This window comes from Pseudorasbora parva, chromosome 1 (genome assembly GCF_024679245.1).
Source record: "Pseudorasbora parva isolate DD20220531a chromosome 1, ASM2467924v1, whole genome shotgun sequence".
NCBI classification, from domain to species: Eukaryota; Metazoa; Chordata; class Actinopteri; order Cypriniformes; family Gobionidae; genus Pseudorasbora; species Pseudorasbora parva.
The window spans coordinates 21,949-42,559 of record NC_090172.1 but is presented as its reverse complement, the minus strand read 5'-3'; the positions used below and the strand labels follow the sequence as shown (position 1 = coordinate 42,559).

The following is a 20,611-nucleotide window of genomic DNA, read 5'->3' as shown; positions in this document are numbered from 1 at the left end:
TGTTTTAGTTTGATCACACTAGTGTGTGATATGGGACAGAGTTTACAGTAAACCAATAGTTGAGTTTGATTGTGAAAGTATACATTTTAAGCGATGTTTAATATTGCAGGATTGTACTGATTTATGTCACTATATGGCACCACAGTTGTAAGAACTTATATCTCAGAAACCATAAGCTTTTAAAAAATGCATCACACTTTAGACTTAAACTCTTCTTTCCTGTTGTTGTTTAATTCATGGGACCAGACACCAGTTATTTTGCCAAGAGATTTCTTTTATTGAATATTTTTGTCAGACATTAGGAGACAGTGAACTCTCTTCTCTGCATGCAAGCTTCTCTTCTCTGATTTTCTGGACAAAGGGACTGAAAAGTGCATAGAAATAACCACAGGCAAAAAAAACATAACAATGTGTAAGTCTTCACCCGAAGCGCAGCCCCGAAAAACAATGAACAAAGCTCTTGATACTCGGACATATCCTGGGGCCTGAAGAAGTCACGACTGTCCTCAGTAAGCTCGCCTTGGACTCAAGCTGTCATTATATTTGTCCAAGGATACCACAACTTTTGCAACAAGCACACACACATTTATTTAGATTTCTCTACACATAAAGGCTTAAGGTCTCCGTCAAAACCACACAACTCTTATTATAGCTTCCCCTTCTAAAGATTTCATAGCCAGAAATCAGCAAAAGTCAAACTTGTTAAAGAAAACATGTTTAGCTCATTATCACTTCAAAACAAGAAAATCACACTCACATCTAAAATGGAAACTTTGTTGCAAGGCAAGTTTGAATTACACACTATTTGAAGAAATTAAAATGTCTCTAGCAAAATTTAACATTTCACAATTGTCGCATTTAAATTGAATTTCCAGCAAAAGCCTTCTAATGTCGTTCATTAAGTTTTCATTCTCCACTTATCTGATGACTCTTCTGGACCGGTAACTGAATGCTAATAAAAATAACAATAATACAGACACACAATATTAACTGATTATGAATACTAATAAAGTGTAAAATTGAATAATAAAATGTGATCTACACACACATATTAAGCCGTGCCTTTCACATTATTTATCTTGTTTTCCCTGAAAGCCAATATCCATGATCTCACTGTGAGTTATTTTTGCTTTGGTCTTTATTTTTTTGCCAAAGCTATTAATGGAAAGACAAACATATTCAGAAGGACTGCTGTATCCTTTCAAATGGCCACACTGTTGGCCACATTTCTGGGGCTCAGATATGTGTAGGTAAGCTTTATCTCCTTGTTCCGCTGCTCGATGAGATCAGACAACTCCTTCAGATCCTTTTGGAAATCTTGAATGAGCTTGCAGGGAACCTCTTCATCAAACAGAGTTTCTGGGAAATATCCCAGAGGATACTACGGACAGGACATCAAGATTGTAATCGTAAATAACATGTTGATCATAAACATGTTTATAATAATGTTTAACACACTACGGGCCAGATTTACGAAACAGGGCAAATGAGTGTGAGAGCGCGATTCAAAAATCCTCAGATGGCAGTGGAAGGTTTAACATGAGATCTAATGAATATGCGCAAAATAAAGAACACAGGCGCATCATTTCCATAATATCCAACGCAATCTACACTGCAAAAAATGCTTTTCTTACTTAGTATTTAAGAATATTTTTCTTACCCCACTGGCAGATTATTTATCTTATTTTTAGCAAACATGCTCTTAATTTTGAGTATTTTTTCCCCCAAAACAAGACAATTACTTTTGCTTGTCTAGTAAATACTTCTTGTTTTAAGAATTGTTTGAAATTTTGACTAGAAACAAGACACAAATACTAAGTAAAAAAAACAAACATTTTTTGCAGTGTAGCAGTTAGCGTCTGGTTTAGGGCATGCTTTTTTGGGGCCGTAAATAATGGCAGAAACCAGTAAAATGACAAGTGCAAACCTTTGTAAATCACCTCGTGTGATTAAGCTAAATACTCTAACACTTTACGGTATGATTATGATGTGTTCTTTATTCACAAAAAACATCGGTCTAATGCATGCATGTAAGACTGCTTGTTGAAATGATGTTTTATTAACAAAGTTCGGGAGGAACATATTCAGATAATTAGCCTAATTACAATAATTTCCTCAGAGTTTGACTGTTTTGCTATTGTTGGGGATTTTAACATTCACATAGACAATGCTGAATCCAGTACAACAAAAGAGCTCATGACTGTTCTTAACACTTTTGATTTGACACAGCATGTAAATGGACCCACACACAATCGTGGACACACTCCAGATTTACTTATCAGTAAGGGTCTAAACATTTCATCAGTTGTTATTAAGGATGTGGCACTGTCTGATCATTTCTGTATTTTCTTTGATATATCAATCTCTCCTGCCATTGAAGCTAGATCTGTCTCTGTCAAAAAGAGATGCTTAAATGAGAACACTAATGTGCTGTTTATGAAGGCTTTATCTCTAACACCAAGCATATCTGCAGACTCTGTTGATTTTCTCCTTGACTCCTTTAACTCAAAAGTTAAGAGTGTAATTGATGATATTGCTCCTCTAAAAGTCAGGAAAATGAGTGCCAAACAAAAAGCATCTTGGAGAAACTCAACAGCAGTTCAAATAATGACCACACCATACTTCTTGACAGGCTGGAAAGCTGGGTTGGGCTTTCTGGGATGGTCCTCAGATGGTTCAGATCATACTTAGAAGGGAGAGGTTATTATGGGATGGTCCTCAAATGGTTCAGATCATACTTAGAAGGGAGAGATTATTATGGGATGGTCCTCAAATGGTTCAGGTCATACTTAGAAGGGAGAGGTTATTATGTGAGTATAGGAGACCATAAGTCTGAGTGGACGTCCATGACATGCGGAGTCCCACAAGGGTCCATTCTTGCACCGCTCCTGTTTAACCTGTATATGCTGCCACTGAGCCAAATAATGAAAAATAACAATATTGCTTACCACAGCTATGCTGACGACACCCAGCTCTACTTAGCACTGTCACCTAATGACTACAGCCCCATTGACTCGCTGTGCAAATGCATTGATGAAGTTAACAACTGGATGTGCCAAAACTATCTTCAGTTAAACAAAGACAAAACCGAAATCACTACATTTGGAAACAAAGATGAAATTCTCAAGGTGAACGCGTATCTTGAGGCTAAAGGTCTGATAACAAAAAATCAAGTCAGGAATCTTGGTGTAATTTTGGAGTCAGACCTGAGTTTCAGTAGTCATGTCAAAGCAATAACTAAATCAGCATACTATCATCTGAAAAATATTGCAAGGATTAGATGCTTTGTTTCCAGGCAAGACTTAGAGAAACTGGTTCACGCTTTCATCACCAGTAGGGTGGACTATTGTAATGGACTTCTCACCGGCCTTCCCAAAAAGACCATTAGACAGCTGCAGCTCATACAAAATCATAAAGCTGTTAAGGGTTTCACAGACAGCTTTGTCTTTTTTAAGGTAAGGAGACAATTTAAGACACCAATTTTGGGGTCTGTCCATTTGCTGTGAAGAAGACATGAATATGCTTGACTCAGAGATCATGATTAATGAAGATCATTAGTTAATCACATTGATTGATATACTGGTCTAGCCAGTGCATGCATGAGATAATGTGGATTTTTGCATATTCCTTTAATAACTCAAGTGGTCTTACATGCATTAATTAATGATGATTTGTGTACCATAACCATAGCTTTATTTATGGATAATACACTGCAAAAAATGCTCTTCTTACTCAGTAATTTTGTCTTGTTTCCAGTCTAAATCTCAAAAAATTCTTAAATGCATTTACTAGATAAGTAAAATGACAAGATATTTTCCTTGTTTTCTTAAAAATAAAATCAAGCAAAATGATCTGCCAATGGGGTGAGAAAAATAATTTTATTTCTGACAGAAATCTTGTTTCTTGTTTCCGAACAGAAATAAGATTATTTTTCTCACCCCATTGGCAGATCATTTGGCCTGTTTTAAGCAAAAATTCACTTAATTTAGATTTTTTCCTCGGAAAACAAGCAAAAATATTGTATGTCATTTTACTGATCTAGTAAATGCATCTTGATTTAAGAATATTAAGATATTTGGACTGGAAACAAGAAAAAAAAAAACTAAGTAAGAAGAGCAGTGCTAAATAAGAGCTAAATACGCAGTGTAAATACCAATGTTTTTGTGAACAAAGAAAGCATTATAAGCATACATAATAAACCCTAATTCATGCTAGAGTACTCATCTTAGCTAATTTATCACTGCGTGTCTTTAGGAAATCCTGACAGTGGTTTAACACCAAAAGAGGTTTTGCACTGGCGCCACTAACCCAATGAAGCACTGTATGCTTAGTGTTTGCTAAATGTCCTTTGTGATGTAACAGACAGGATAAAAGCAGTGTAAGTAAGCCATTGTCTTACACACACACACACACACACGTCTGGTTCACTATCTTTGTGGGACTCTGCATAGACGTAATGGTTTTTATACCATACAAACTGTACATTCTATCCCCCTACCCTGCCCCTACACACACACACACACACACACACACACACACACACACACACACACACACACACACACACACACACACACACACACACACACACACACACACACACACACACTGCCCCTAAACCTACCGACCACCCATGCGAGTTACTTCCAAACTGTAATATATTATAGATTGCGTATTACTGCTATTTAAAAATAATTCTTTACATTACAATATTACTGTCTCAAAATTGTAATATGTTACATTACTCCTGTATTACTTTTGAGTTACTTTTACTAAAATAACTACAAAATTAGCTCTTAACATCCTAAAATGTAGGCAGAGAGCATTTTACATCCAGTAGAAGGCGAGATGATGAAGCATAATGACATGGGCCATCCAGGCTCATGAGTGAATGCTCAAGACAATGCAAGAAATCATGACGATCCAACTCTGTTTTAAGTATTATTTTAGAGGTAAAGTGATTATCTGGCAATATCTGGGAATAGTTTAGGTCTGTTCACAGACACAACAGAACTGTGTAAACTCTAAGTTATGACAATATGCGCATTTGTTCTTTTCTTATTGTTGCGACATAGTTGCGAGATAGTTATTTCGGTTTTAGACAAAGGTTGCATTTGCATTGGACCAGCCTACGTTCTTGTCCTTATCTCTGATAAACTAAGCAATGCGCATCCATCTCGCGAATGTACAGTAGGGATGAGACGGTGGGGACATTTTCCCACCGGTTAATCTAAGTGTGATCACATCACCGGTATCTGGGCTTTTAAATCACGATTTAACCGAAAGGAACATGCGCACTGCCGCTTGGGTATTAATAACGGGAGCGGAGGCAAAGCGAGTGCTTTCAATGAATTCCTATAAAAGTTAAGCTTCCATATGAACTGAAAACGCGCCAGTGCGCGCACACCGTGAATGTTGGCTCATTAGTAAATGCGCGCTCTGTGTGGCAAATCAGATTTGAGTTTTGGATTAGAATTAGCCTATTATTCTTAATGAAATACACAACACAATGACAACCCCCTTTAATAGGCGCTTTTACATTTCACATGAAACCAAATCTTCCGCGATCATCTGTCAGCTCAAGATCACACGATCGGATCATTCTTAGCAGACACCTTCTGTTTTTATTTGAATGGCCTGTTCTCTAACTGAACTAAATTACTTTATTATTATAAAAAATCTCAACGACGGTGTCACGGTGTGCAGTAGTCTTATTCTGTCATCTTCACCCAAGTGTTGTTTATAGGCATTAGGCCTATAGTTTGGCTCAGCAGCGCGCGCCTCGTCTCTCGTCTGTTCTTCGACGCGCTCGCCGTTGTGCTATTCTTTGAAACGACAGAGCCTTTAAACCGTCTTTAGCCACTTTCCCACTGGCCAGCGCGAGCACAGTGGCTGAAATCATGCCTGCGACACTTCTGTAAAATCCGCAATAAACACGTAGGCCTATGCCTTCACTGGACTGTCACACAATATCCAAATGTACACCAGCAAGAGGATGAATTGAAGTATTGAATTGAAGGAAAATGAAGTAAATCGCTATACAAAAATATATCAGAAGCTGTCAGTTAGTATTTAATTACTAACCTGGACACCACACGCGGCTATTGAATGACCACGAACAGGTAATAGCTTACATTTTTCATGCGTTAATGTATCGCGTCTTTTTTTTCTTTTCCATTTTGTTTTATTGTATTGTTTTTTGTTTTTTTTTGGGGGGGGGGGGGGGGGGGGGGGTTAACGCAAGCGTTACTGAAAATGTACCGAGTAAAATATTACTGAAAATTGATTAGTAATGCCTTACACTACTGCGTTACATCAAAAAGTAATAAGTTACTGTAATGTATTACTTTTGCAATGCGTTACTCCCAACACTGCTCATCACAGGAAACATTCTGCATTTTTACTTTCTCAAAAAAACTCATCCTGTATGATTTATAAGCCTTCTGAAAATTGGGGACCGCCGGCTGGAGATCTCAGGTTTTATTATCCTTATGGGGACATTTGGTCCCCACAATGTAATATAAACAAGGACACACACACACACACACACACACACACACACACACACACACACACACGCAATGTCCAAACTCACGTAGTCTGCAGAGTCCTTGGTCAGCAGCCTCAGCACAGCCATCCCATTCACCGTCGTGCTCATATCCGGAAGCGTCTCCAGGATCATGTCCTCAGTGGTCTGGCCTTTCTGCTTGGGCGGGGGCTTTTTCAGGGCAGTGGGGTAGTTAGGCATCCAGCCGCCAAAGTCATACTGGGGGGAAGAATTGGGCAAAAACTTGACATATAAGCCAAATATTGTTAATAACGGCACATGATTAAGATCACAGAAGCCATGGAAAGCGGATATGGACAAGGTTTTCTTGTTGTTGTGGCCTACTTGCTCTAGGGGGTTAACAACAGACAACAGATAAAACTCGCAAAAGATTGCTGATATTTCAGCTCAACAGCCAATCAAATGATTGGATGTGAAGTGACTTGCACTGACTTGTCCATTGTTGACAGCGGCGTGTTGGGCTGATGCAGTGAATATCACCATGGTAACAAACTTGATAAGCTCTTCCAATGTCTGAAAAGATGAAGGTATTCCTGGGGAAAATAATGAAAGGCTGTTTCTGTGAAGAACTCAGTTTAGGATGCTTCTACACACACACACACACACACACACACACACACACACACACACACACACACACACACACACACACACACACACACACACACTATAATTGAGAGTGGAGCCATAATCTATAAACTACTTTTGATCTGGTTCATTTATTTTCCATGAAAGTGAATTACAGTGGGGTTTACAAATGTCTATGCTATGCTGTGCAAATACTGAGCTGAACACAAAAAAGAAAGGAAACCTTTGTTTAAATCTCCTGATATGGCAACAATTCATTTGGAAATGCAAACTCATTGGTCTTGACACATTATTATTCCACCAGAAATCAGACTGGCTGCATCTTAAACTGCAGCAGCACTGGTAATGACTGATAGCAGACCTGAGCGATCTCTTTCCAGGAAGCCATTGGTGAATATCTCACTGATCCAGCGCTGTAGCTCTGTGTCCTTCTGCACATGAGCATCGTGTTGATAATAGTGTGACAAGAGAGCCGCGACAAACCTGTAAGCAACCTCACAGTCAGATGTTTTCCAGGTTTACATATTTACAGCTTTACCTTTTTTGTAGATTTGTTTTGCATTTATTTCTTAAGCAGGAATTTATTCAAAGCGACATGTACAGCATGTGCTTGCTGAATATTAAACCCACAAACCTGTATACACTGCAAAGTGTTAGTATCTTACTTAGTATTTTTGTCTTGTTTCTACTCCAAACATCTAAAAATTCTTAAAACACGATTATTTTGCTTACCCCATTGGCAGATTATTTAGCTTATTTTAAGCAAAAACTCTCCTAATTTTGAGTTATTTTTCCCCAAAACAAGACAATAATTTTTACTTGTCTAGTAAATGTTTCTTAATGTAAGAATTTTTAGAAATTTTGACTAGAAACAAGACAAAAATACTAAGTAAGAAAATCATTTTTTGCAGTGTAATTGACACTGTATTTGTTTAAAATATGAAAGTTCAGCCCTAAAAATCAGATGTATCAATTAAACACTATATTAAACTGCACTGGTGGTCATACTTGTTGATGATATTCCACATTTTCATCCCATCCTCTCTGTAGGAGTAGTTGGGAACCTTCTCCAGGCCTCTCTCCGAGATGTTATCGGGAAGACAGAGGGAGCTGTAGGTCAGGGAGGCAGTCGCACGCTTCAGCAAATTATCCAATGACTCTCCACCTATTCCAGAATACTAAGAGTAGTGTCATTAATGGAGAGAAGACACATGACATAAAGTTAGGGTAAAGGCTATAAATAAGGTTCTGGCACCACAAACCCCATACTAATTTACCAAAAATGTAAATAAAAAAATCAATTTAGGAAAACCCCTCCTTGAACTGTTCCCTTATCGTGGTGGAGGGGTTTGAGTACCCGAATGACCCTAGGAGCTGTGTTGTCTGGGGCTATATGGGCCTGATAGGGTCTCCCAAGGCAAGCTGGTCCTTGGTGATGGGCCAGACTAAGAGCAGTTCACAAACCCAAAGTGATTATAAGGGATCAGATTGGGTCGGTGCGTAGTGGATCGGGCAACAGTCGAAGGCCCCTGATGACCCGATCTCTGGACACAGAAACTGGCTTCAGGGATGAGGAATGTCACCTCGCTGGCGGGGAAGGAGCCTGAGCTCGTGCGGGAGGTCAAGAGGTACTGGATAGAGATAGTCAGGCTCACCTCCACGCACAGCCTGGGCTCTGGAACCACACTTCTTAAGAGAGGCTAGACTCTCTACTACTCTGGAGTTTCTCATGGCGAGAGATGGCACAATGAAGTGGGTTTGCTTAAAGCCCCCCAGGTCAGCCGCCATGTGTTAGAGCAGTGGTTCCCAACCATGTTCCTGGAGGACTCCCAACAGTGCACATTTTAGATGTGTCCTTTGTCTGACACACCCACATCAGGTCTTGGAGTAACTACTAATGAGCTGATGACCTGGATCAGGTGTATTTGATTGAGGAGAATGTGCACTTTTGGGGTCCTCCAGAAAAACGTGGTTGGGAACCACTGTGTTAGAGTTCACCCTGAAGAACGAGAGGGTCGCTTCGAATATGGGATCGGTCTGTCACTGTCATGTGTGCCTATGGGCAGAACACCAGTGCGGAGAACTCGGCCCTCTTAACGTCTGGTGCTGGAAAGTATTGTGACTCGAGAATCCATCATTATACTGGGGGAATTCAATGCCCACATAGGCAGTGACAGAAACACCTGGAGGAGTAACGAACACCATGTTCAAGCACAAGGGTGTCCATCAGTGCACGTGGCACCAGGACTCACTAGATCGGAAGTCGATGATAGACTTTGTGGTTGTCTCATCTGACCTCTAGCTGTATGTCTTGGATACTCTGAGGAAGAGAGGGGCGGAGCTGTCAACTGATCAATACCTGGTGGAGAGTTGGATCCAATGGTGGAGGAGGAAGCTGGACAGACTCGGCATACCCAAACGCACTGTGAGGGTTTGTTGGGAACATTTGGCCGAGGCCCCTTTCAGAGAGATCTTCAACTCCCACCTCCGACGGAGCTTTGACCAGATCCCAAGGGAGTCTGGAGATATTGAATCCGAATGGACCATGTTCTCCACCTCCATTGTTGACACGGCCGCTCGGAGCTTTGGCCGTAAGGTCTCCGGTGCCGGTCGAGGCAGCAATCCCTGATATTCCCCAATCACCGAATATCAGGCCTGGCTGGCTTGTGGGGCTCCTGAGGCAGCTGACAGGTACCGGCAGGCCAAGCAGACTGCAGCCCGGGTAGTTGTGGAGTAGTTGAGGCAAAAAAATCGAGAGTGTCCAGTTTGGGGACCACGTGATTTTGTTGCTGCTTTTTGCGGATGATGTTGTCATCTTGGCCTTCTCAGACCAGGACCTTTAGGGTGCACTGGGATGGTTTGCAGCCGAGTGTGAAGCGGCTGGAATGAGAATCAGCACCTCTAAATCCGAGGCCATGGTTCTCAGTTGGAAAAAGGGTGCTTTCCCACTTCATGTTAGTGGAGAGTTTCTGCTTCAGGTGGAGGAGTTTTTGGGGTTCATGTATCTTGGGGTTTTGTTCATGAGTGAGGGAGGGATGGAACGGGAGCTCGACAGACGGATCGGTGCAGCATCTGCAGTAATGCGGTCCATGTACCGGTCTGTTGTGGTGAAGAAGGAGCTGAGCTGTAAGGCGAAGCTCTCGATTTACCGGTCAATCTACGTTCCTACTCTCACCTAAGGTCATGAGCTGTGGGTCATGACCGAAAAGACAAGATCCCGGACACAGGCGGCTGAAATGAGCTTTCTCCGCAGGGTGGCTGGGCGCTCTCTTAGAGATGGGGTGAGAAGCTCGGTCACTCAGGAGGAGCTCAGAGTAGAGCCGTTGCTCCTCCACATGGAGAACTAGGACATGCTGGAGGGATTATAAACACCTCAGGGTTCCCCGGAAGAGCGGGAGGAAGGGCTATGGAGAGGGAAGTCTGGGCGTCTCTGCTTAGACTATTGCCCCCTCAACCCGGCCCCAGATAAGTGGTAGAGGATGGATGGATGGAACTTAGGAAAATAGTAGATTGTTGAAGAAGTCAGTCATCACAGAAAACACTAAAAAGCCATTATGTAGGTTTTTTGCAGGGTTTGTGTTGGGTTTTATTGGATTATAATTGAAGATCAATCTTCTAGTGCCACTTTAACCATGCCATATGCATACCAAGGTGATTGCCCCATCGTCGTTTATCAGCAGATTCCGGGCCATGATGTTGATCTGGAGCGTGTATCGGGTATGGGGAATGAGGAGCTACAGAAGGAAAAGTAAGAGATTTGCCTTCTCATTCTTCACAAAAGATAAAAAATATATGACTGATAGATGCATTTTAAGTTCTTGTGTGTGTTATTGCACGTATGTGTGTGTGTGTACCTGTACCCAAAAGCCTTCTTTTGTAGGTAACTCCCTATATTTTATTGCCTAAAGTTATTTCTATATGAACCACAGAATGATAATTTTTTTGGGGTGAAATGTTACAGGGAGGGGACTGGGGTTGAGTAAGACATTAGCAACCCCTGATGTATCTTATGTTCAGTATAATGTGTCCACAGGCTGTAAATGAGTCAGTCCCACTCTCCGAAATGGAAATACTGAAGGGGAAGCTTTTTCACAAAGCAACATCTCTGAGGTAAAATAGGCATCTGCGACCGGAAAACTCCCCTATACTGTCAAATCACTGTTCCCTAACTGTTCGCAGATCAAACCAACACATGCGCGACAGACTCAGTACCTTGAAGAGAGGGTGTGGAGAGGGAAGATGGCGTAATGTGGCCACGGTGAACACTTCTGACAGCAGGTGAGTTCTCAGCAGGTGAATGTCGACCTCGTGGACCGCAAACTCTGCGCTTCGGACGAAGATCTTGACCAGTTTCCAGTCATCATTTAAATCCGATGGGAGGAAGATGGGATTCTCTTCACTGGGCTTTTGCCCTAACTGTGCAAATTAAGTTTGAACATGTGTGAAATGGTACAAATGATTTCTGAGGCAATCTGAGCCTTTATGTTATGATTTTTCTCTCTTTCAAGAAAATGACAAGGGATTTCCAAAGCATCTGTCATAATTAGTCTATGAAGACAGTGACATATCAAACAAAAGGTTTATTTAATGTTTAATTAATGTTGCCTACTCATCAGTTGTACATTATAGATCACATTTTCTTTGTTTCTTTTATTTACCTCATGTTCCTGTATTTAATTTGATAATCCCCCCCACACACCTGAATGGCGATGGGCATCATCTTGGCCTGAGGGTTGCAGTACAGCAGGACCAGAGGAGCCGTAAGATACTGTTGCCGGTCATTGACTACATTTCCCACAAGCCCATCCAATATCTTATAGTCAGACAGGAAGATGTTCCCATTCTGGGTGTGGGGGTGTATCACACAAAATAATGGAGAAACACAGACAAAATATTAGACAAAAACCTAAGTAAACCAGACCCAGTCATTCCTAATCATTGCCATTAGCCAGTAGCGCACCTTCATCTCCTGCTCCAAGCTGCTCCCGCCTAGGAAATCTTTGACCATTTCGTCTTTGACGGGGAAATTCTCGGGCAGCTTTGAGCAGCGCTGGATCATCATGGGATTGAAGCCATTCAGAAACTGGTAGCCAAAGAACTCATCCTCATTCCAATGCTCCTGAATGTATTCTGCAAAGCATGCTATGTTAGAACATATGCTACAGTACAGACAGAACGTTGTTTGCAATACAGTCATTTTGAACAGTTCATTCATTTAAGATAAATACCAATGGTTTCGTTTGTGATCACACTATATATTTTTTCCAGTTGGCTGAAGCTTTCCCATGATGATTTGTTGTCAGCTAATCCAGTTAACTTCAGAACAGCTAACCTACACACACAGAGAGAATACACAGGTACACAGTGCAAACATTATTAGTGGAAATAACTTCGATATACTACCAAGATCCATCCTAGTTATAGTTGTGAGCATCTTTGTAGTTACTTCGATAAGACAGTTATTTTGTGAATGCCATCCACTTACAATCTTTATTTGTACTGAATTAGTGTCAGTTTAGCCTTAATTATTGGCTTATTCTGGTCAATAAACTTGAATATTACTCAATAAGTGCCATAATTAATGAGGATAAAACTTTCACTTTAGAATATTGGGTCAAATCGTCTTTATTACACTATTTTACAGCAATTTACAACAGCAAACCCAGTTGTTCATTTCAGTTGTTAAATCAACACCTGTTCAGTTGTTTCTCTAACTCTTATAGTTGTGTTGATCTAAAAACCCAGAGCGATGAACACTAGAGGAGGGTCACTTACTGCTTTGCAGAAGTGGAGAAGAACTCCTTTGACTTTGTGAAAGAGAATCGGACTTCAGCTGGCAGAGTGAGGGAACTGTCGGAGTCGATAGTTTGAGGCATGCCCTGAGCATACACGCGCCACCTGGGTGTAGAATATTCAACCTTAGTTCACAGAATACATTTATTTCAATATAAATCAGACACTTTATTTTCACACACAACTTGTATTAGCCTGCTGCCCACAAACCTAAATAACTTCTGTCGCTCTTCTAGCTGCCGCTTCCTCTGTCTTTGGGCTATTGGGTTAGTGTCCTGGAACACAAGTGAAGCTGAAATGGAAACATTAATTCACAATCTAAATGCTTTATGTTTGCAAACTTAATTTTTTTTTTTTTTAAAAGGACTTTGTATATATCATAGGACGATGACTTGTCATCCATGTGATTTCTTAAAAAATATTATAGACACTTACATTTTATTACAAATGTGCTTTATCTAAAATGGCTAATGGGGGCCTATAGATAAGTCACAGTCTTCTTAGATGCAAAAAAATAAATGAAGAAAACACATGAATATCAACTACATATCCAGTATATCTGCAAGCCATCACTCAATGAGCATCACAAAAAATATAGGCTGCAGTTTGATAGATGGCATCTCTAGTCCTGACCCGTGCAGGAGTTATACTTTATCTGACACTTTTGACATTATCTCTCCATTATGTGAAGATACAAATGCTCACTTAAAGGAAATCTCCTGCAATAAACAAAAGTGTGTGTGTGCCTGTTTATGGGATTTGTGAGGACACAAATTTGTATAACTACATGGGTATTACACTGGTTTTACACTGGTATTACTAACCCTAACCCTAAACATGGTTTATGCATGGTACATGGTAACATGGTAACATTTCGGACCCACTTTATATTAGGCGGCCTTAACTACAATGTACTAACATTGTAAATAATTATTTGATACAATGCACTTAATGTGTACATACATGTTTTTACATTGTACTTACATTTTAAATAATACCTGCATGTAATTACGTCTGTTATTTATTTCTGTAGTGACATTTGTAATTACACAGTTGGCACTTCCCTTACACCTAACCCTTAAACTGACCCACAGCACCACACCTGTCCCTAACTCTACCCTTAAACTGACCCACACCACCACACATGTCCCTAACTCTACCCTTAAACTGACCCACACCACCACACATGTCCCTAACTCTACCCTTAAACTGACCCACACCACCACACCTGTCCCTAACTCTACCCTTAAACTGACCCACACCACCACACCTGACCCTAACCCTACCCTTAAACTGACCCACACCACCACACCTGTCCCTAACTCTACCCTTAAACTGACCCACACCACCACACCTGTACCTAACTCTGACCTTAAACTGACCCACACCACCACACCTGACCCTAACTCTACCCTTAAACTGACCCACACCACCACACCTGTCCCTAACTCTACCCTTAAACTGACCAACACCACCACATCTGACCCTAACTCTACCCTTAAACTGACCCATCCCACCACACCTGGCCCTAACTCTACCCTTAAACTGACCCATCCCACCACACCTGTCCCTAACCCTACCCTTAAACTGACCCACACCACCACACCTGTCCCTTACTCTACCCTTAAACTGACCCACACCACCACACCTGACCCCAACTCTACCCTTAAACTGACCCATCCCACCACACCTGTCCCTAACTCTACCCTTAAACTGACCCACACCACCACACCTGTGCCTAACTCTACCCTTAAACTGACCCACAACACCACACCTGACCCTAACTCTACCCTTAAACTGACCCATCCCACCACACCTGTCCCTAACTCTTCCCTTAAACTGACCCACACCACCACACCTGACCCTAACTCTACCCTTAAACTGACCCATCCCACCACACCTGTCCCTAACTCTACCCTTAAACTGATCCACACCACCACACCTGTCCCTAACTCTACCCTTAAACTGACCCACACCACCACACCTGTCCCTAACTTTACCCTTAAACTGACCCACACCACCACACCTGACCCTAACTCTACCCTTAAACTGACCCACACCACCACACCTGTCTCTAACGCTACCCTTAAACTGACCCACACCACCACACCTGACCCTAACTCTACCCTTAAACTGACCCACACCACCACACCTGTCCCTAACTCTACCCTTAAACTGACCCACACCACCACACCTGACCCCAACTCTACCCTTAAACTGACCCACACCACCACACCAGACCCTAACTCTACCCTTAAACTGACCCACACCACCACACCTGTCCCTAACTCTACCCTTAAACTGACCCACACCACCACACCTGACCCTAACTCTACCCTTAAACTGACCCACACTACCACACCTGTCCCTAACTCTACCCTTAAACTGACCCACACCACCACACCTGTCCCTAACTCTACCCTTAAACTGACCCACACCACCACATCTGACCCTAACTCTACCCTTAAACTGACCCACACCACCACACCTGTCCCTAACTCTACCCTTAAACTGACCCACACCACCACACCTGACCCTAACCCTACCCTTAAACTGACCCACACCACCACACCTGTCCCTAACTCTACCCTTAAACTGACCCACACCACCACACCTGTACCTAACTCTGACCTTAAACTGACCCACACCACCACACCTGACCCTAACCCTACCCTTAAACTGACCCACACCACCACACCTGTCCCTAACTCTACCCTTAAACTGACCCACACCACAACACCTGACCCTAACTCTACCCTTAAACTGACCCATCCCACCACACCTGGCCCTAACTCTACCCTTAAACTGACCCATCCCACCACACCTGTCCCTAACCCTACCCTTAAACTGACCCACACCACCACACCTGTCCCTTACTCTACCCTTAAACTGACCAACACCACCACATCTGACCCTAACTCTACCCTTAAACTGACCCATCCCACCACACCTGTCCCTAACCCTACCCTTAAACTGACCCACACCACCACACCTGTCCCTAACTTTACCCTTAAACTGAACCACACCACCACACCTGTCCCTAACTCTACCCTTAAACTGACCCACACCACCACACCTGTCCCTAACTCTACCCTTAAACTGACCCACACCACCACACCTGTCCCTAACTCTACCCTTAAACTGACCCACACCACCACACCTGTCCCTAACTCTACCCTTAAACAGACCCACACCACCACATCTGACCCTAACTCTACCCTTAAACTGACCCACACCACCACACCTGTCCCTAAATCTACCCGTATCCACCTCAATATCAGCAAAAGTGCGTTGCAATAAAATTTGAACACAGTAAGTACATAGTACTCAACTTCCTGATATCATACAGAGCAGACGTGTTTTCTCACTGCTCCTGCTCCGCTCTAGCGTTTGCTCTTTTTTTTGTCTCGTTTTTTTTGTCTTTTTTTTTCCTCTGACCCCCTGCTTGCTGGACTCCTGAAAATACTGAAAATGGAATTGATTAACTGGTCACTCAGCGCAATTGACAAGATTTTCCCACAAAGGAAGGGTGCTCCGGGAGAACCCATCTGTCTGGACGGGACCTTCGCTGCAGGCTACATGCGGGACGCCTGGAACAACTGGCAAGTCCTGTGCCTGGAAGCCCTGTCTGTGGAGGATGCAGAGGACATATTCATATTTGTATTTTTGATAGCGGGGTTCCTATTTCTCGGCCTTGGGATTGCCCTGACATATTGGAAGATTTGTAAGACAGCTGCCAGCAAATTGACCCCGCCGCTGTCTGTGGAAATTATAGGGTGCTTCGGGGTTGTGCGTGACCGACTGAAGGTATTAGATCAGAGAGTGACACAGATCGATGAACTGAACCGTTACATCTCACCTCGGACTGTGGAGGCACAGAAAAGAGTGGACACCATCGGGGACAGACTGGTAAACTTCTACGGATTATGACCGGTCTGGGTATGAAATTGGATGAAATGTCCAAGAACGAGGATCAAATGAACGCTGAGGATCAGTCTTTCCTCAGATATCCTCAAACTCTTTCTATCTTAAAACTTTCTATCTATCTATCTATCTATCTATCTATCTATCTATCTATCTATCTATCTATCTATCTATCTATCTATCTATCTACTTAAGGCCACCTAATATAAAGTGGGTCCGACATTTCATATGTGCGCCTATTTCAAATAGCTTTAAAACACACTAAACAATGTTTTATTAAAAATGTAAAAACGCAAAATGGTTTCAATGATGGGTAGGTTTAGGGGTTAGGGGTGTGTGTGTGTGTGTGTGTGTGTGTGTGTGTGTGTGCATCTCTTATGTAGGATTACAAATGTAATAATCTGTTTAAAACTAAGGGAAGCCCATTGTATTATATTATTTTGTTATGCTGAGCTTCCAGGCCAGTTCTCTTTATTGTAAATCAAATGAGCCAGATTACTGAGATTCAAGTACACCAGTAAAACTGAATTTTGGCCATGGCCTGTAAGGGGAGTGCTTACCTTTAGCAGTTCTTAAAACGAGTTCCTCGTCACAGGCAAGCCAGCGATAGCACGGAAACAAAACCTCGTCACCTTCTGGTGTGTTGACAGAGATCTTATCGCAGAACCACTGGTTGCAAAGACCCAAAAACGGCTTGCAGATGAGCTTGAGAGTTATGAGCTCTCCCAGGGACTTTCTAATTTGTATCTTAAATACTTGCACCTGCACAGACATATGGAAATTTTAATGGGTTAGTTCACCCAAAAATTTAATGTATGTCATCAACTCCTCCCCCTAATGTCGCTCCACACCCGTAAGATCTCCGTTCATCTTCACACACAGTTTAAGATATTTTATATTTAGTCCGAGAGCGTATGCAAGTGTATGCACACTATACTGTCCATGTCCAGAAAGGGAATAAAAACATCATCAAAGTAGTCCATATGAGACATCAGTGGGTTAATTAATCTCTGTTTTTTTTTTTTTTTTTTATTATTAGGAGTGCAAAACTCACAACAGAGTAAACACAGAACACAACACAACAGAGTGAACACAGAACACACACACACACACACACACACACACACACACACACACACACACACACACACACACACACACACACACACACACACACACAAAATAGTAATAGTAACAGCAATAAAACAAAAATAAGCAGAACTGACAAATAATAGTAGAAGTATTTAAATAGTAATAGGATGTTTTATATATATATATATATATATATATATATATATAAAATAAAATAAAAATAGATTTTTAATTAGAATCTCTTGAAGCGTCGGAAATACATTTTGGTCCAAAAATAACAAAATCGATGACTTTATTCAGCATTGTCTTCTCTTCCGGGTTTGTTCTCAATTCTCAAATAAAGATTCAAACAATTGATTCAATCAGATTCAATCAGCGAATTGATTCATGATTCGGATCGCGTGTCAAACTGCTGAAATCACGAGACATTGGCGATCCGAATCATGAATCAATTCGTTGATTCATAACCGTTCAAATCTTTATTTGAGGATTGAAAACAAACCCGGAAGAGAAGACAATGCTGAATAAAGTCGCAGTTTTTGGACCAAAATGTATTTTCTTAAAGGTGTGGAACGACATTACGGTGAGTCATTAATGACATAATTTTCATTTTTGGGTGAACTAACCCTCTAAGATAAATAAAAAACTGCAAATTTTTTATCATTACTACATAAAACATTTTCCCCCAGATATTTTTCAATCAAGTATTCTGACTGATGTTTTTGGACCAAAACTCTGTAAAGTTGGTTTAATAGGGTGCACTTACCGTTCCTTGACAAAACGCCTTATTTTTTAGAATACGTTCTTCACTCTCATCCTCAGTTCCACACATTTGGATAAAGATAAGGTTAGTGGTGCCCGCTGAAAGCCTATTTCCAGTGTACACCGTTACTGTGTAGATCACCATGGCTGTTCTGCAAAGGAATGGACAATGATTTTTAAGATAACATATAAACAATTGTGACTTGGACACTGAACGTGCCGATTGGTTAAGTTCACGCAGGATTTTTTTAAAAACCTAAAAGTATGTTGTGGTGTGTGCTGTAAGAGTCGTTTGCTATTCAAATCAACAATGGAGTTTAAAAAATACGACGATGGACCAATGACGAGGTTCAGGCTTTGTTAAGTTTATTTGCGGATGACGAAATCCGGTGGGAACCTGAAAGACTTGCGCGCAGTCCTACGCCACCGGACTAATCTTCAGGGTACTTTATACCGCGAAGGAAATGCAGACAGCAGCACGTCTGAGGGAAAAAGAGTTCCTGGGAAAAAAAGTTCCTGGGACAAATTGTTCCTGGTAATTTTGGTGGAAACAGGGCTATATAGTGTCTTAGATCCTTCCTGAGCATAAGTCCTAAGATTTATTTTCCCCCCCTCACTCCCTAAAACTTATGGAGCCCTTAAGGTAGTAGGAAAATAAGAAGACAATGCTTTTGCATTTTTTTTCGCAAATGTTGAGTTTCCCAAAGAAACATTTGCGTTCGCTCTCGGGGGAAAGCAAAACATTTGCGAGAGAACACAAAGCATTCATTATTTAATTGGTATTAGATCTAATTACTAAAAAAAGGCTGCATGGATTAATCCAAGCTGCTGCTGTCACACCTCAATTATAATGACATTAAGCCTCTTAATTGCCCCAATGCTGACAAAACATTAGCTACATCAAGCTTTAAATGATATACTCACTATTCTTGTATAGTCTTGTACAACACAGAAGCCGTTTTTTCTCTGACAAGGCAGAAGGTGCCCTTTTATAGGGCTCTGAAATTATACTGCATCAATAGGGGTGGAGAAGATAGCCATAACTGTACAAAAACATACACGATTGCCATTACTTCTTTGTAATTTCCTTGGAACTTGAGCATATACATTTTCTTTGAAGTCAAGATATCAGAATTGTGTTGGGCGTTCACTTGACCTCACTTTTCCTCTGATATAGCCACATCCAGAACAGGCTTGCATATGAGCCATTCTATAGTTGCAGGTATATTTGGTGCCCAAAGTCATTTTTATTTTATTTTATTATTAACATCACAAGATGTCACAGGCCATAACAATATAATATCTGTAAAAATAGTTTTATATAGCTGTAAATCATGATTTCTTGTTGTCTGAATTATCAGTGTATTTTTCCATCATATATTATTATGTAATCAAAATATTTTATTTTGTGTTTCTTTTAGTAATATTTCATTTATTTTATTTATAAAAGCCCAGATAGTCATTATATTTCTCTAACATGCAATTGTTTAAAAATAACTTTAATCTTATAAAAATGTGTGTCCATAAATCTTGCGTCAATTCTGTTACCGTACCACAGTTTACCTTTAGATTGGTGGAATTATTTCCCACAACTGTATAAGAAACAGGAAATGATGTCACTTTCCCTCATTGGTAAGATCTGTAGCACTGAAAGGTGTGTGTGCTCTCTCTGAGAAAATCTTTTAATTAAAAAAGTTATTCTCCTCCAATTCCTGTAAGTTTTAAAACGTTTGTGAGATTTTTTGAGAGACTTTGGAAGATGCCAGCTCTATACAATGAATACTGCCAGCAGGTCTATTAAAGGGGTGATGAGTTGAGAAATCAACTTTCCCTTGAGCCTTTGATATATAAAAGGTCATGATAATATAAGAATATCCTGTCAGG

At 41.1% G+C, this 20,611-nt stretch overlaps 1 protein-coding gene across 1 annotated transcript; it reads right to left on the bottom strand.

Moving 5' to 3' along the window:
* Positions 1–253: 253 nt before the first annotated feature.
* On the bottom strand, positions 254–19,798 carry LOC137078636 (hydroperoxide isomerase ALOXE3-like). The gene is made up of 15 exons (XM_067446168.1): positions 19,652–19,798; positions 18,732–18,879; positions 17,434–17,635; positions 13,160–13,241; positions 12,932–13,054; positions 12,385–12,488; positions 12,117–12,286; positions 11,856–11,999; positions 11,369–11,572; positions 10,804–10,890; positions 8,165–8,334; positions 7,518–7,639; positions 7,001–7,101; positions 6,596–6,766; positions 254–1,381 (listed from the first exon to the last, which is right to left on the bottom strand). Exons 2-15 carry the CDS (start codon positions 18,870–18,872, stop codon positions 1,202–1,204), a joined length of 2,001 nt encoding a protein of 666 aa, XP_067302269.1. The 5' UTR covers positions 18,873–18,879; positions 19,652–19,798; the 3' UTR covers positions 254–1,201.
* Between the last annotated feature and the right edge of the window lie 813 nt (positions 19,799–20,611).

Bases quoted from the DNA above. Each gene is read 5' to 3' on its own strand.
- LOC137078636 (XM_067446168.1), bottom strand. From the start codon at position 18,872: ATGGTGATCTACACAGTAACGGTGTACACTGGAAATAGGCTTTCAGCG. The intron at 12,489-12,931 runs GTAAGTGACCCT...CTGTGTGTGTAG, and splicing joins TTCTCCACTTCTGCAAAGCA to GTTAGCTGTTCTGAAGTTAA. The intron at 11,573-11,855 runs GTGTGTGGGGGG...TAATTTGCACAG, and splicing joins TGATGCCCATCGCCATTCAG to TTAGGGCAAAAGCCCAGTGA.